Source organism: Erinaceus europaeus, chromosome 9 (assembly GCF_950295315.1).
Source record: "Erinaceus europaeus chromosome 9, mEriEur2.1, whole genome shotgun sequence".
In the NCBI taxonomy this organism is placed as follows: Eukaryota; Metazoa; Chordata; class Mammalia; order Eulipotyphla; family Erinaceidae; genus Erinaceus; species Erinaceus europaeus.
Genome location: NC_080170.1, coordinates 38,976,779 through 38,993,672, shown reverse-complemented (window position 1 = coordinate 38,993,672; position 16,894 = coordinate 38,976,779). Strand labels below are relative to the sequence as shown.

At 53.6% G+C, this 16,894-nt stretch overlaps 2 protein-coding genes across 4 annotated transcripts in view; both read left to right on the top strand.

The window, feature by feature from the left end:
* Positions 1–6,944, top strand: part of LOC103120188 (sodium/potassium-transporting ATPase subunit alpha-4-like) — a 33,306-nt gene extending 26,362 nt beyond the window's left edge. For 2 of the 3 annotated variants that reach the window (XM_060197673.1, XM_060197672.1), the window contains exons 17-22: positions 69–192; positions 2,112–2,257; positions 4,348–4,478; positions 4,569–4,670; positions 6,456–6,547; positions 6,742–6,944. In XM_060197673.1, the coding sequence (XP_060053656.1) occupies positions 69–192; positions 2,112–2,257; positions 4,348–4,478; positions 4,569–4,670; positions 6,456–6,547; positions 6,742–6,770 (624 nt within the window). In that variant the 3' untranslated portion in view covers positions 6,771–6,944. Of the gene's footprint in view, positions 1–68; positions 193–2,111; positions 2,258–4,347; positions 4,479–4,568; positions 4,671–6,455; positions 6,548–6,741 lie in introns of those variants that run through there. The other variant, XR_009551567.1, reaches the window with a different exon arrangement.
* A 2,058-nt stretch (positions 6,945–9,002) lies between these two features.
* Positions 9,003–16,696, top strand: CASQ1 (calsequestrin 1). Its single transcript, XM_007530564.2, has 11 exons — positions 9,003–9,482; positions 10,451–10,535; positions 11,057–11,157; positions 11,433–11,544; positions 11,885–11,958; positions 12,189–12,319; positions 13,421–13,466; positions 13,886–13,940; positions 14,089–14,189; positions 15,131–15,205; positions 16,146–16,696. Exons 1-11 carry the CDS (start codon positions 9,222–9,224, stop codon positions 16,299–16,301), a joined length of 1,197 nt encoding a protein of 398 aa, XP_007530626.1. The 5' UTR covers positions 9,003–9,221; the 3' UTR covers positions 16,302–16,696.
* Positions 16,697–16,894: the final 198 nt, after the last annotated feature.

Sequence of the window (16,894 nt, the reverse complement as noted above, 5' to 3'; positions counted from 1 at the left end):
AGTCTAGGTGGGGGCATGGAGAGGGAGGGTGCTCCTGTCACTCAGCCCTCCACATCCCCCATCCCCAGATCCCTGCCATCTCCCTGGCTTATGAGTCCGCCGAGAGCGACATCATGAAGAGGGCCCCGCGCAATGCCAAGACCGACAAGCTGGTGAATGAGCGGCTCATCGGCATAGCCTACGGGCAGATCGGTGGGTGGAAAGGCCCCTGCTTGGCAGTGGGTTTGGAAGTTAGAGAGTGTTTCAATTGCTTGTTATTTTTTTCATACTTAATTCGCTTATTGTATAGGAGAGATAGGGAGAGAGAAGGAGGGGAGGAAGGGGAGAGGAGAGAGGATAGGGGACAAGGGAGAGGGAGACCTGCAGCACTACTCCTGAAGCTTCCCCCTGAAGGTGGGGACAGGGCACTTGAACCCCAGGTCCTTGAGTATTGTAACATGTATAGTGTGCTGGCTGTGCCAGTGTCCAACACCCCCCCCCCAGAGAGTTTCAATTTCTGAAAGATTTATTTGAACTAGAGAGAGATCTCACTGGGTAGGGCACGTGCTGTGTCAAGCCTGAAGACCCAGGTTCAAACCCTGACACCCACATGGGAAGTGCTATGGCTACATGGGTTCTCTCCCTCTTTGTGTTTCTCTATCTCTATCTGAAAGAAAAAGCAGCCCTGGGTGGTAAAAATGCACATGGCTAAAGTCCTGACTACACACACACACACACACACACACACACACACACACACACACACACACACACACACACTTAGTTATTAGCAAGAGAGACTGGAGCATCACTCCAGCAGATATGGAGCCAGGGTTTGAACTCAGGACCTCGAGCTTGAAAGACCTGCACTCTATGTCATTGAACCACCACCTGGGCTGCCCCTGTCATTTTATTTTTAAGTGTATTTAATAAGAGACATGTAGTGCCAGGGATCAAAATCAGAACCTCACACATGCACACCCTGTGCTCCACCCACTGAGCCACCTCCTGGCCCAGGTTTTACCCCCAAAACTGCCATAGAACTCTGGAATATCTCTCCCTCTCCCTCTCCCTCCTCTCTCTCTCTCTCTCTCTCTCTCTCTCTCACACACACACACACACACACACACACACACACACACGAAAAAGGAATAAAGGAAATAAGGAATAGAGGGGAAGGGAAAGAGGAGAAAGAGAGAAGGAAGGGAAAGAAGGAGGGGGGAATGCAGAGGTCATGTAGTGAGTGGAGAAAGTCTCTGATGCTTAAGTATGAGGTCTTAAATTCAATCCCTAACATCACATGTGCCAGAGTGATGCTTTGGTTCCCTCTCATAAATAAAGATATGTTATTTGTTTTTTGCCTCCAAGGTTAATGCTGGGGCTCGGTGCCTGCACTACGAATCCACTGCTCCTGGAGGCTATTTTTTCCCTTTTGTTGCCCTTGTTGTTTATCATTGTTGTTATTATTACTGTTATTATTGCTGTTGTTGTTGTTGGATAGAACAGAGAGACATGGAGAGAGGAGGGTAAGACAGAGAAGGGAGAGAGAAAGATAAACACCTGCAGACCTGCTTCACCACCTGTGAAGTGACCCCCCTGCAGGTGGGAAGCTGGGGGCCCAAACTGAGATCCTTATGCTGGTCCTTGCGCATCGAGCCATATGCACTAAACCCACTGCACTACCACTCAGACCCAAACATACTCTTTTTTTTTTTATTGTTGTAGTTATTGCTGGATAGGACAGAGAGAAATGGAGAGAGGAAGACAGAGAGGGAGAGAGAAAGATAGACACCTTCAGACCTGCTTCACCACTTGTGAAGTAACTCCCTTGCAGGTGGGGAGCCGGGAGCTCGAACCAGGATTCTTAGGCTGGTCCTTGAGCTTTGCGCTACGTGCGCTTAATCCACTGCGCTACTGCCCGACTCCCTCCAAACATACTCTTAAAGGGAAAGAAAGACATCTCTTTCTTTAAAGACAAACACAAACGTGAAGATGGGGAGGCAGGTCATGTGGGAACAGGAGTCTCAGCAGTTACTGCTTGGATACCCACCAACCAACCAGAGCAAGCCCAGCCCTGACCCTTGCTCTCTGCCTCTAACCCAGGCCCCTGCCTGTGACCCCCATGTTCACAGGGATGATCCAGGCTTTGGCTGGCTTCTTCACATACTTCGTGATCCTGGCCGAGAACGGATTCCAGCCTTCAGATCTGCTGGGCATCCGCATCAGCTGGGAAGATCGCTACCTCAATGACCTGGAGGACAGCTACGGGCAGCAGTGGGTGAGGGGGGCCCAGCAGGAAGTGAGCAGGTGTGGACAGGGCATGCTCTAAAGAGCAGAAAGAAGGGGGTTCCAGATACCCCCTCTCCACTCTTAGCCTGCAGCAATTTGGAGTCTGTTCCTTCCTCCTCTCTCTCTCTCTTTTTTTTAAAAAAATTTTCTATTATTATTTATTTTCCCTTTTGTTGCCCTTGTTGTTTTTTATTGTTGTTGTAGTTATTATTGTTGTTGTTGATGCCATCGTTTTTGGATAGGACAGAGAGAAATGGAGAGAGGAAGGCAAGACAGAGAGGGAGAGAGAAAGATAGACACCTGCAGACTTGCTTCACCACTTGTGAAGCAACCCCCCTGCAGATGGGAAGCCGGGGGCTTGAACCGGGATCCTTACGCTGGTCCTTACACTTTGTGCCACATGCACTTAACCCTCTATGCTACCGCTCGACTCCCCCCCCCTTACTCTTTTTTTTTTTTTACCAGAGCACTGTTCAACTCTGGTTTATGGTGGTGCAGGGGATTGAACCTGAGACTTTGGAGCATCAGACATAAGAGTCTCTTTGCATAACCATTATGCTATCTACTCCCACCCCCTCCTGTCTCTTGTCTGTCCTCATCTTCCCAGGTCTCTGGGCTTTCTCAGACCTGCAGGTCTCCTTGATCAATCAGCTTCTTGGGTATCAATTCCTGCTTTGCCAGGTTCTACCTATCAAGGAGGTCCTCCCTGGAACACCTCATTTCTCTCTCTCTCTCTCTCTCTTTCTTTCTTTCTTTCTTTCTTTCTTTCTTTCTTTCTTTTTAAATATTTGTTGGATAGAAACAGAGAAATAGAGAGGGAAGGGAAAGACAGAAAGAGAGAGAGAGAGAGACAGAGAGACACCGGCAGCACTATTTCACCGCTTGTGAAGCTTTTCCCCTGCAAGTGGGAACCAGGGGCTTGAACTTGGGTCCTTAAGCATTGTAGCTTCATAATATCTACACTCAACTGGTTGAGCCACTGCCTGGATCCTTCCTTTTTTCTTTTTCATTCCAAGCATTTAAACCAAGAGGGTGCTCTGTAGTAGTCATTCTCTACACTCTGATCTCTATGTGTCTTTGAAATCTATCTCTGATTTTTGGCCTCTCTTAGATCTCTGGCCTCTCTGATCATTGGTCTTCCTTTGATCTCTGGTCTCTCAAGACTTACGGGAAAAGCATATTACATAACACTTCAATGAGTGAGAGGCGTGAATGAGTACAGTACAGACGAGTGATATCCAGCTGTCTGGAACCCCCACACACACACCACACACTAGGTTCTCCTCACCCTCATTCCCCAGCCCCCCCTCCACACTTTCCTTCTAGCCCATTTTCCAGCCCTGATTTCCTCTCCAAGCCTCCTTCCTCCCACCCTTCTTTATAACCTCAGTCAACACACCCTGGACCCCTGCAGACCTTTGGGGAAAGGGGAGTTGGAGGGACCACGGTCATACCAGAAAATCACAGGATTCATCAAACACTAAAAAAAAAAAAAATGCTCTCAGGAGTTGGGCGGTAGGTACCACGGAGGGTTAAGCGCATGTGGCATGAAGTGCAAGGACCGGTGTAAGGATCCCAGTTTGAGCCCCTGGCTCCCCACCTGCAGGGGTGTCACTTCACAGGCAGTGAAGCAGGTCTGCAGGCATCTATCTTTCGCTCCCCCTCTCTGTCTTCCCCTCCTCTCTCCATTTCTCTCTGTCCTATCCAACACCGACATCATCAATAACAATAATAATAACTACAACAACAACAACAAAAAAAAGAGCAACAAAAGGGGAAAATTTTTAAAAATATAATTTTTTTTTTTTTTTTTTTTTTTTTACCAGAGCACTGCTCAGCTCTGGCTTATGGCGGTGTGGGGGATTGAACCTGGGACTTGAGAGCCTCAGGCATGAAAGTCTCTTTGCATAACCATTGTGCTATATCCCCACCCTAAAAAATATAATTTTTAAATGCTCTCACAGGGGTGGTAGAAGTGCTGGAGGGTGGGGGACCCCAGCGTCCCCTAACTCAACAAGGGCTGAGGGGAGGGGGTGGAGCTGGAGCAGCATGAGGACCCTAGCCCGCTTGCTGCCCCAGACCTATGAGCAGCGGAAGGTGGTGGAGTTCACCTGCCACACGGCCTTCTTCGTGAGCATTGTGGTGGTGCAGTGGGCCGATCTCATCATCTGCAAGACTCGCCGCAACTCTGTCTTCCAGCAGGGCATGAAGTGAGCCCCTTCTTCCCCTTACCCACCACCCTCCTTCCCTCCTAGCCCTCCCCTCCATGTCTAGGCCTCTCCCTACTCTCTCCTCCCCAGAAACGGTATCCTGATCTTCGGCCTCATAGAGGAGACCATCCTGGCAGCCTTTCTGTCCTACTCCCCAGGCATGGACAAGGCACTGCATATGTTCCCGCTCAAGTGAGTCCAGTGATGGAGCAGGAGGCAGGCACAACTCTGAAGTCAGAGGGGCAGGACTGGGAGGGGGGAGGGTCAGCGAATATTCGAATAACCGAAAGGGATCTGGACGGGGCCACCATGTGCTCCTATGACATTAGGCACTGGCAAAGTTCCCATGCAGGCGCTCCTCTGTGGTGACCAGGGGTTTGACCCTGGGCCCTCAGACATGGTGGAGTGTGCACTCTATGGGATGAGACATCTCCTGGGCCCCTTTTTTTTTAAAAAAAAAATTAATTATCTTTATTTATTGGATAGAGACAGCCAGAAATTAATAGGAGGGGGAGATAGAGTGGTAGAGAGATAGACACCTGCAGCCCTGTTTCACCGCTCGTAAAGCTTTCCCCCTGTAGGTAGGGACCAGGGGGCTTGAACCCAGGTCCTTGAGCACTGTAACATGTGCACTCAACCAGGTGCGCCACCACCCAGCCCCTTGGCCCCCTATTTATTTACTTTTCTTGAGGGAGAGAGACTAGAACACCGCTCCACCATTTTAAGCAGTACTGAGAACCAAACCTGGGATTCTCGATTGCCAGGTATGTGCTCTACACTGAGCCGTCTCCTACAGCTTGCCACTAAAGCTCGTGGGTCCTTGTGTGGGTTCCCCAGGACCTGCCATGGCCACAGAACAGATGGGATATTGTGGTAGCATGAATGGTGGTAGCCTGCAGGTTCTCGAGGGTGTGTGTGTGTAATAGCATGCATGCACACATATATGCACACATGTGTTAGTGTGTATGCTAGTGGAAGGATGTCACGAGAGTGTAAATATATGTGTATGTGAGTGAGTCAGTAGACAAGGAACCCTGGCTATCACCCTCACCGTTCAGCTGCCTTCTCTCACTGCTAGAAACTAAACTGAATTCCTTTAAGTTCATCTAAAGATAAAAACTCAAGTGGCATCATACATTCTCCTATCAAGCTGTTGCTGCTGGGATTGAGTAGATGTGTCTATTTCCGTGTCTGTATGGAGCTGTCAGTGAGAGATGTTCTGTGGGTACAAAGGAGGGAAGTTTCTAAGAGTCACATTTTGAAGGGGGGGAGGGAATGTGCTGAAACCATCCTTTCTGCATCTATGGGTGGAAGAAGACATTTGGGAATTATAGCACTGCCCCCTTTCCCATTCACTCTGGTGCATCTGCTAGAAGCATGGTCTTTCCAACACTGTGACATATTTCTAGAAGATACCCTGTACAAGGCCACCTGTCATCTCAAGGATGCATATGTCTCTCTATTGATAGACAAGACTGCCAGGGACTACCTCATCTTTATTTTTTTAACTTTGTTTTATTTGACAAAACAGAGAAATTGAGTGGGAAGGGGAATAGAGAGGGGGAGGGAGACAGAGAAACACCTTCACCACTGCTTCACCACTTGTGAAGCTTTCCCCCTGCAAGTGGGGACCAGGAGCTTGATCCTGGGTCCTTGCACATGGTAATACATGCACTTAACCAGATGCGCTATCACCTGGCCCCCGGACAGTCCCATCTTGCAACAACCAAGAGTGTAAAGAACACCCCACCATGAGATGCCCCCCAACCATGACCAGTCTCAAGTGGTGTTGCTTCTACTTCCCCTCTGTGCTAGACTCAGGAGTCCCCCAGTGAAGTTGGTGACCTCCTCCCTGCTTCAGATGCTGCAGGGGCTCTGGTCCTCTTCCTCCTGCCCCCTGAATAGCACAGTTGGGCACTCTGTGGGCAGAGAGGGACTCTGCACCCTGCCCTCCTTGAGTCACTGTGTCCTCTACAGGGGCTACTGGTGGCTCTGTGCCCTCCCCTACAGCTTCCTCATCTTTGTCTACGACGAGACCCGGAAGTTAATCATCCGGCATCGGCCAGGCGGTGAGCCTCCCGCACACATTCCAGGGCTCCCCTGCCCACTCTTCCCCACCCTGCTCCTGACTCATCCCATCATCCTCAGCCTCTGACCTTGTCCTCATGCTCCTGTGCCCTCTGTGGCCTCTTCCCTGCGACCCTTGCACCCCTGCACCCAGTGGCCCTCCTCACCCCCACTTTACTCTGGCCCACCTCTTCAGGCTGGCTGGAGAAGGAGACCTACTACTGAAATAGAGCCAGCCCTGTGGGACATGTGTCCTGGGCAAAGGGTCCTCGAGAGCAAGTGCGTGGAGAGGAGAGAGTAGCAGAGGAAGGACACAGGAGATGGGCACCCCAGGCAACATCGGGTGAGCCTAGTCCCATGTGGCAACTGGTCAGAGTAAACTTGGCACCTGGCTCTCCAGGCTGTGTCTGGTGTTTGATTTAGGGTACAGAGAAAGGGGTCAGGACAAGAGCAGGACAAATCCTGGCATCAGAGAAAGTAGAAACAGAGGCCCACATCCCAGGCCAGGGACTCAGCCCCCCAACTTAGTTCCTCGTGAACTCACCACAGGACCCCAAGCTTTGTGCCTGAGAGATCTCATTTGATGATACCATGAAGGGGGACAAGGGAAGGGGTCACTTGGTGGATGGTGACTGTGGAGCCACAGGATCCCTGCCCACCTCTAGCCCTGCTTGGTGTTCGTGTCACCTGGGCCCCTGGAGGTGGGATACTCCCAGAGCTGGGTGTGGGGCCATCCCTTCTTGCTGCTCCTGCTGGCTCAGTCTGAGAAAGTGCAGGACCAGAAGGCTGAGGGCTGGGCCAGGGACAGCAGCCACCCTGAGGCAGAGCCAGTACCCCTCCTGCCCTGCCCCAGAGGTCTCCTCAGGACAGGGTCTGGCAGCCTGGGGTCCTTCCCAGAGCTGACTCAGCCAGACCAGACGCAGAAGATGGAGGGGCTGCAGGAGCTAGGAAGAGGGCCACCTCAGGTTTCTTCGCAGGAGCCTCGGGTGTCCAGTAGGTTAAAAATACAGAGGCCCCAGCTCAGGGTCATTTGATCCCATGGCTGAGGCCTGCTAAACCCAGCAGCCCAAGTGGAGCCGAGTGCAGGGGCTGAAGGAAAGTGGAGAACAGAGTGTGTGGGGGGTACGGGGCGGGAGGGAGCTGAAAGGGTTGGGTGCAACAGGTGTGGGAGTGGGGGTGGGATGGAAAAGGGGGCCACTGTCACCCTCAGAGGGCCAGATGCAGGCTGGAGACACCTACCATGCTGACATCCGTCCAATTGTGTCCCCTCCTCCTAGTGAGAAACAGAGGTGTTACCTGCCCCTCTCCCCCTGACTGCACAGCCCTGGGGCCTGGTAATCCCCCCACCCCCTGACCAGGACCAAGCTCTGTGGCTTCGTTGGTGCAGGCAGGCCACATTCAGGCTAGATCAGCTCTCCCCTGAGGACACCCCTCCTCCCCCAGGCCCTGCTATTGCCATGTCTCCATTCCTCACACATCATCTGGTGCCCCTGTCTCAGAGCAGCATTCATCAGTTCTTGTCCAGAATCAGACACCCCCAGGCAGGGCTTCTGACTCTAATCTCTCAACCTTCCCTCACCCATGGTCTCCTTCCTGCCTTAGTTTACCTGTAAGAACCCCAAGGACTATGGAGAGGTCCCCTCCCTCCTGAGTCCAGAGCTGACTGATCCCTCTACCCTTGCCCCCAGACTGGGACCTAGAGCCCCCACCAACCTTCCTGGCTGCTGGGGCACAGAGTTCACAATACCATGACCTGGGCATAGACCTCTCCACCTCCCCATGTCAATCCTTATGCCTCTGGGTCCTGCCCAAAGTGAGGGAATGAATAGTCACTACCACCTCCTTGGGAATCCTCCCACCTGTCCCCCAGAGACCTGAGTGCAGTCAGAGAGCTGGATGTGTTAGTGTTCGTGTCCGGGGTGGGTGTACCCAGCCCTGCCTGCCTCCGGTGGCAGACGCAGGAACAGGACCTGCACAAAGGAACTGACCTGAGCCCAGCCAGCACCACACAGCCAGGGCCTGTCTGCCATCCAGAGGATGACCTCATCCTGGTGCTGACTCTTTAGAGGGCTGAGCAGGGTCCCTTCCCATGAGCCACTGTGCTTTCCCAGCCCCCTCATCCACCCAGCACTGATCAGCTGGCACAGATCCCTGGTTTGACCTCTGACCCTAGCCCCACTTCCTTCCCTCTAGCATCTCCCTAGTTCCAACCACCCCACCACCCCCCACCCCAGCTTCACTTACCTCCGACTCATCTGGTCTTATTTATAGCGCTAGCTTATTCCTTTCTTAATATGGAGATGAGCCCTCCGTGGCAACACAAGGACAAGGCTGAGGAGCTCTGGACATCCCATAGGGGTGGCATCTCAGAAGCCCAGGCCAGGGCCCTGGTGGTGCTGTCCCGGCCAGGGAGGTTACATGCCTCCTGCCAAGTCCAGGACATATTTAGACTCAGCTAGGTGGGGCCTGGGGAGCCAGTGCCCCGGCTCTGGTTCCCTCCCCACCCCCACCCTCTTCCTGACCCTTTGCCTCTGGCCCCACAGGCAGTTCCCGACCTGGCCGTGGCCTCAGCCACTGCTCTAGGCGTCTCCCCTTTACCGTGAGCCCTGAGTACAGCACTCACGACCAGGGCCTCGATTCACAGGCCACCCTCTGGACCAGGACAGGCCCAGTAAGATGGGGACCAGAGTGGTGCCTGGGCTTCAGCTGGTGATGCTGGCGCTGTTGGTGCTGGGGACCCCCAAGCTGGGGGTGCTGGGGGAGGAGGGGCTGAACTTCCCTGAGTATGATGGCGTGGACCGTGTGGTCAACGTGAACACCAAGAACTACAAGAACGTGTTCAAGAAGTACGAGGTGCTGGCACTGCTCTACCATGAGCACCCCGAGGACGACAAGGCCTCCCAGAGGCAGTTCGAGATGGAGGAGCTCATTCTGGAGGTGAGGGGGGGGGCAACAGGCGCCCAGCTCACTTGGCAAGGCCTCCCACACCCCAGACCAGTCTTCTGGGGGGTGAGGAGCTACACACAAGCCCCTGGTACTGACTGATGGGCAGTGACATGGAGCCTGAGCTAAGTGAGCACATTCTTGGGGGACTGAGTGACTCTGCCATGTGGGGGTGGTGCTGGGTCTGGTCAGACCTGGGTATTCTCAGAGTGGGAGCAGAGAAGAAAAGGAGGTCCATCAGAGGTACAAGGGCTACAGGGCAGGGTGCTGCACCCCCAATCTGCTTGCTGCTCATTCGCTGTTCCCCCAAAGAAATCCAAAGTGGGAAACGTATACACATTTGATCCTCAGCACGATTGCATGCCATGCATTTTGTAAAGAACCACACCCCTGTCTTCTCTGCCCCCTCCCCCACCCCTTGGACCCAGCCTGACACCTGGCTGGAAAGCTGGGGGTTGGGGAAGGACTTTTGTCACCTCTCCCAACTTTCTTTCTAAAAGTTCTCTTCTTCCAACTGCCTTCAAGCCAGAGCAGAGGGGCTGTCATGTTGAAGATGCAGTTGTCCCTGGAGCCGGGACTGGGGGCTTCCAGTGTTCCTGCCCAGGCTCTGGCTCCTCTCCTGCTGGGCTGTAGTCTGGGCTCTCCTTTCTGGAAGAAACCAGTGCTGCTAAGGTCCCACCACTTAATCATGGCTGGAGTGGTACAGAATGCAGGGTGGACCCCAAGTTGGGAGAGCAGACTTGCAAGATGGGGTTCCACATGCCGGGCCTGGACTCTGTGTGAGCAGTGCACAGGGTTTGAGCCATAGTTGTACACAGATTCAAATAAGTCACAGAGGCAGTGTGTGCTCAAGCCTGTGGCCTGTGGTTGAGGCTTGACTCTGTGGGGCCAGGCTGAGAGCATGGGGTGTGAAGGGGACCCTGAGACCTTCATGGGGAGTTTTAATCTGCCCTTCCCTGCAGCTAGCAGCGCAGGTCCTGGAAGATAAGGGCGTCGGCTTTGGGTTGGTGGACTCTGAGAAAGACGCAGCTGTGGCCAAGAAGCTTGGTAAGGGGGGGCGGTACTGATGGGGACTCCAGGGACCTAGCCACCCTGGAAGGGGGTGGGGGGACACCATATCTCTGGGGAAAGCAGGGAGAAACTATTGAATGTGGGATATAGTGGTGTCTGTGCCTCACCTTTATCCCCCAAGAAGATGCACATTCCAACCCCAGAGAGGGGGATTGGCTAAAAACTGGGGGTGCCAGAGGAACCTGGAGTAACCGAAGGGGGAATCTACCACATTACAGCCTCTAGAGGGCAGCACTGGTGCCATGGTGCCGGGAAGAGATGAGGTCAGTGACCAGGAATAGCAGGGAGTGCAGGGTGGCCCTAAGAAGCAGGCCTGAGAGGGGGTAACCTGGAGGAAACTTCCAGAAGGTCTAGTGCTTCTTCCTTAGCCCAGCCACAGCCCTAGCTTGTCCCAGAGTTGCACAGCAAGGCCTTGGGCAGAAGTGGTGTGGAAGCAGGTGGAGGAGGGGTGGTATCTGTGCATCCTGGGCCTAGGTCAACACTTGTTGCTCCCCCAGGACTGACGGAGGAGGACAGCATTTACGTCTTCAAGGGGGACGAAGTCATTGAGTACGATGGCGAGTTATCTGCTGACACGCTGGTGGAATTCCTGCTGGATGTGAGCACCTCACTGCCCAACTGTGCCCAGCCTTGCCTGCACACACACAGGCACACAGACACCCCTGTGTAGGCAGAGACACAAGTGCATACACATGCACACACAAACACCCCTGCACATATGTGGACATGACATAGACCCATGTGTGCACCCCCACACACGTACACAGATGGCCATACACCATCCACAGAGCCTATCCCCCCAGCCCTGATCCTTATTCCTCCAGCCCTTCCCCTGCTTCCTAGTTATTCCCTGCACCCCTACCTCCACCCCAGGTCCTGGAGGACCCAGTGGAGCTGATTGAGGGGGAGCGAGAGCTGCAGGCCTTCGAGAACATTGAGGATGAGATCAAGCTCATTGGCTACTTCAAGAGCAAAGACTCAGAGCGTGGGTATCCCTTGGGCTGCACTGTCCCCTCCCCTCCCCCAGTTTGTCCCTTCCTCACTCAGGGGCCTGGTATTTGTCCTCCTAACTCTTCCTTGTGGTCTCTAGCCAGGGACAGGGGTTCCAGCATTCCATGCCTTTCCCATAGGCTCCCTAAATCCCCTGCCCTTCCCATAAGCCCCCCAATATCCCCTGCCTTCCTCAGCAGGCCCCCTGACATCCCTCTGTCCACACCCAATGACTGAAGGGACACCCAAAATGAGCCCCAGCTGCTAAGGAAGAGTGGGGGAGGGAGAAGAATGGGGGGCAGAGGGGACCCACAACTTAACTCTGCACCCCTCAGATTTCAAAGCCTATGAGGACGCCGCTGAAGAGTTCCACCCATACATCCCCTTCTTCGCCACCTTTGACAGCAAGGTTGTGTCTCTCAGCTGCCTGCCCCCTACCCAGGTCCACTGGGTCCCCTACCCACTCCACTGCCACCCCAAGGGTTTGGTGTGCACCCCAGAATGTTGGCCTAACCCTCCTCAGACCAGCTCACTGTCCATGACTTATGCAGTGATGAGGCCACCTGGGCTGTCCCAGCCTTGTCTGCCCCTGTGACCCTGCTTCTCACAATGACCCCTGTCCCTGCCCCCCACTCCAAGGTGGCAAAGAAGCTGACACTGAAGATGAATGAGATTGACTTCTATGAAGCCTTCATGGAGGAGCCCGTGACCATCCCAGACAAGCCCAACAGCGAGGAGGAGATTGTCAGCTTTGTGGAGGAGCACAAGAGGTAGGAGCACAGGGCGCAGAAGGGGAGCATGGAAGGGAGGAGCACAGAGGGAAAGCATAAGGGCACGAGAGGGAGAACTCTGATGGGAAATCATACGGGAGGATCATTGGAAGGGGCCATGACAGCAGGGAACACCCAGGGGAGAACAGAGAACGGGGAGCAGCAGGGCAGCTCCTTGGGGCACAGGGTATCGGAACCAGCTGGGATGACACACTGGTGGTACCCCTGCTCCCTGGTCTGGTACAGAGAGGACCCTGCACTGACCCTGAGTGCCTGGGGTCAGGTGGCTCCGCAGGTGCTTCTGGCCTTGTCACCTGGAGCTCTTCCAGCCTCCAGGTGACAGAGGTTGAGGCCCTGGCCTGGGTTTTATCCTCCTCAGCCACCAGTGTTGGGGGAGCGGGGTTGCAGCTGGCTCTGTCCCTCGGGCGCAGCAGGTTAGACAATGGGGCTAGTGGCAGAGTCCCAGCCTGCTGCTGAACTTTCTCCTGCCACACTGTCCCCAATGGTCCCCAATGCCAACTTGCTGAGGCCTGGAAGCCACACTGCTGAGCAGTGCAGACAGTGTCCCCTCTCTTTCTACTGGATGGTGCTCCCTTTGCCAGAGCACAACTACACATGTGTGTTTAACCCTAATGACACAGCAGCTAACACAGATCTCACAATGCTCAACCCTCAGTTCTACTGAATGAGTGAGTGAACTAATGAATGGATATGTGTGCGTGTGTGTGTGAATGAATGGGTAAATGAGTGAGTAAACAACTGAGTGGGCACATGAATGAATGAATGAGCAAATGAGTGAATATACAAATGAGTGAATAAACAAATGAATGGAAAAATGAAGTGGATGCTGAAATGAGTGCATCGGTGAACCTATGAATGAATGAGTAAAAATAAACGTGTGGACAAATGAACGGATGAGTGAATGAATGAGTCAATGAACAAATGAGTGAGTGAATGAGTGAACACTGCCTGTCCCACTTGCTCCAATCCCAGGCCCCCCTTCACTGTGCCACTTGCTACAACTATACAGCTATCTGTGGCCTGAGTCCTGGGTACCCCCCCCAGAACTGCCCCCCACAGTGCTGACTCTGACTCTTCCAGGTCCACCCTGAGGAAACTGAAGCCGGAGAGCATGTATGAGACCTGGGTGAGTACCTCTGCCCACTAGGGAGCAGGCAGGGTGCTGGGAAGACTGCAGCCCTGGAAGCCTCCCCACCCACCCACTACCCCTTTGCTTATCACTGATGGCTTGTTCCAGGAACAGGTCACATGAACCTGTCAGTTTCCTCATTCATTTATTCATTCACTCATTCATTCACTCATACTCCTATCTATTCACCAATTCACTCACTCATTCAGCAGAGCTGAGGGTCAGGACTTGGGGGTGGGGGAACCCCTAAACTTAGAGGCCAAGAAGGCATGGAAATATAGAGAGCATTGAAGGGACAGATCCTTACCCTACCCCCCAGAATATACCAGATTCAGAAATTCCCATGAACCTGGGAGAATTTGGGGTTCAGAAGAATCTGGGGATCCCGGGTACCCTCACTTTTGGGTGTCCTACAGGAGGACGACCTGGATGGAATCCACATTGTGGCCTTTGCAGAGGAAGCAGACCCTGGTGAGGGGGTGCCGGTGGGGTAGTGGGAAGAAGGGGGGGTAGTGCACCTGGCAGATGTTCCTGGCAGTGGACTCCCTGGGTGTGGGAGGCAGGAAGGAGCAGCTGTCACCTCTGCTCCCCCACACACATGTCACTGTTCCCACTGCAGATGGCTACGAGTTCCTGGAGACACTCAAGGCTGTGGCTCAGGACAACACAGACAACCCTGACCTGAGCATCATCTGGATTGACCCTGATGACTTCCCGCTGGTACAGGCTGGCTCTGTGGTCCTGGGATCGGCTGGGGGAGTACGGGGGGGGGGGACCATCTTAAGAGCCTCTCCTCCATCATAGGAACCCTGAGAGGTTGTATCCCCCCAAGAAAGAAAGCATGGGACTTAGACTCCATGGAACACAATACATATTCATGAAACTGGGGGTTCACACAACCAGCTCCTTGGAGGTGAACCCAGAGTTTGGAGGAAGCAGCTGATTAGCTCAACCAGAGGTCAAAGTGCAGAGTCTCTGTCTTGGAGAGTATAGGGAGATGGTAACCTTGTTCCCAGGAGAATACCACTCACAAGTGAGAGTTTCTGGGTAAATGAAATGTGGGAGAGAAAGGGCTGAGCTAGGCATGGAGAGGCAAGAAATGGGGGGTTACACCAAGTTCTGGGACCTCTCTGAAGCACAATGGGGTCAGAAAAGAAGTTTCCAACCTGTTTTTCTTTCTTTTATTTTTTTCTTTCTTTCTTATTGCCACCATGGTTATAGTTGGGGCTCAGTGCTGGCACTACAAATCCACCATTCCCAGTAGCCATTTTTTTCTTTTTTTAATTTTATTTTCTAGAACAGAGAGAAATTGAGAGGGGAGGAGGATATAGAGAGGGAAGAGAAAAATAGACACCTGCAGACCTGCTTCACTGTTTGTGGAGCATCTCCCCTGCAGGTGGAGAGACAAGGCTTGAACCCTGGTCCTTTTGCATGGTAATACATATGCTTAACTGGGTACACCACTGCCCAGAACCCTAGCCTGCTTTTCTCAGGAAGGAGGCCCAGTGTCCCCAGATGACCCTCCCACTAGTTGTCCTTTGAGACTGTGTAGCTTTCACATGGAGCTGTCCCCATTCCCCAGGGCCTGAAGACCCCCCCCATTTCATGGCTTGCCCCCCTCATTGCAGACCTCTCCCCTAACTCCTGTGCTCTCTCTGCAGCTGGTGCCCTACTGGGAGAAGACCTTTGACATCGACCTCTCAGCCCCCCAAATAGGAGTCGTCAATGTCACTGATGTAAGTGTCCTCCCCAAGTAGCCCTGCCCCGCCCAATGGTCAAGGCAAGGGGGTTCACCATTACACCTTGACTCTACTGGCCAAAACCTGGGCACCCCTCCAAGGTCTAGCTTGCACCTTGTCCCCATGGGGTCCCTCAGATTCTTCCATCCAATCGAATGAACCCTCCTCAGTCCTCCAAAGGATACAGCTCTCTTACATGTTTACATGTGTGAGGAGGGGGCAGTGAATAGGTCTAGGAGCAGGAGCCCCCTAATTGCAGGCCAGATGTGATAGACCCAAAAAGACTAAGAACAAATGAAATAACCCAATATCATGGGCAGGGGAGACAGCACAATAGTTATGGAAAAAACTTTCATGCCCGAGGCACCAGGGTCCCAGTTTCACTCCTCAGCACCACCATAAAATCCAGGGCTGAGCAGTGCTCTGCTAAAATAAATAAATAGCCCAGTAATAAGAGAAAATATCTTAGTGACAGCAGCTCAGGAGAAATTCACAGCAGGCCCTGAAATCAAGCCTTTCCTCACCAGAGGACAGAGAATTCAAGGGGAGGAAGGCAGAGCACAGACATAGAGGGGCCATGTGCAGAGCATACTCCCATAATTCCAAGGAATTCAGTGCTCAGGATCAGGAAGGACAAGGTGTTGAGGGTTCAGGAGTGAACCTGTGTTTTGGTGGCTGATTTCAGCAAAGTGCTTGCTAGGGATGTGAGTGTGAAAGCCTGGATGACTCCTCGCTTGGATCTCTGGGCCAGGAGGCACCCCAGTATCTCCCTATATGTAGCCTGGAGGTCTGCTAGGAGCTCCACCTGCACCTGCCTCCCAGTTCAGCTGGCTGAGGGATGCAGAGGCGGGACTGGGCTGGTGGAGGTTGTGCCAGTGCAGAGATGGGGAGTATGCCATAGGAGGGGCTCACCCCTGCCCCCCTCCCCACATCACAGGCGGACAGCATCTGGATGGAGATGGACGATGAGGAGGACTTGCCCTCAGCAGAGGAGCTGGAGGACTGGCTGGAGGATGTGCTAGAGGGAGAGATCAACACGGAGGATGATGACGACGACGACGATGATGATGATGATGACGATGATGACAATTAGCTGCCTGATCCCTCTTGCCCCTGTCCCTCCTGTCCCTTCCCTCCATCCTTCCCTGAGCTACTCCAGGGACACTAGGTCATTCTTGACCACAGGGCTGGTGGATACCGATGTGGGCTCTGGGGAAGGGATAGGCCAGTGTCCCTCCACACCACCCGGGCCCACTTGCCTCCTCCCTCACACACCCTGATTTGCTCCCTGTCCCTCACCCACCCTCTCATTCTGGTGCTTTTCTTCCTGCCCACCTGTGGCCCCAAGCTCTGAGCCCCTCTAGCTGTGCACGCCACCCCTCAAACCCATCCTCTGCCCTGCTGGGGCAGGTGGCCATGGCTCTTGAGTCTCTCCTTGTGTATCCGGGTCACACAAGAGGCCTCAATAAAGGATCTGGGGCAACATGAGCAGGTGTGCAGGTACTGCCCTGGGCAGGACATGGGGGAAGCAAGGATGGGCTCTGGGGCACAGGGGTGTGGTGGGCCCTGCAGCCACACCCTGGAGGCTGGGTCACTGGGTCTGCTGCATCAGCACGGCCTTGCATTTGTCTGTCCTGCTGCCAGGACATGAGTCCTCCTGCATGTTGAAAATGCAGAGCTGTGTGC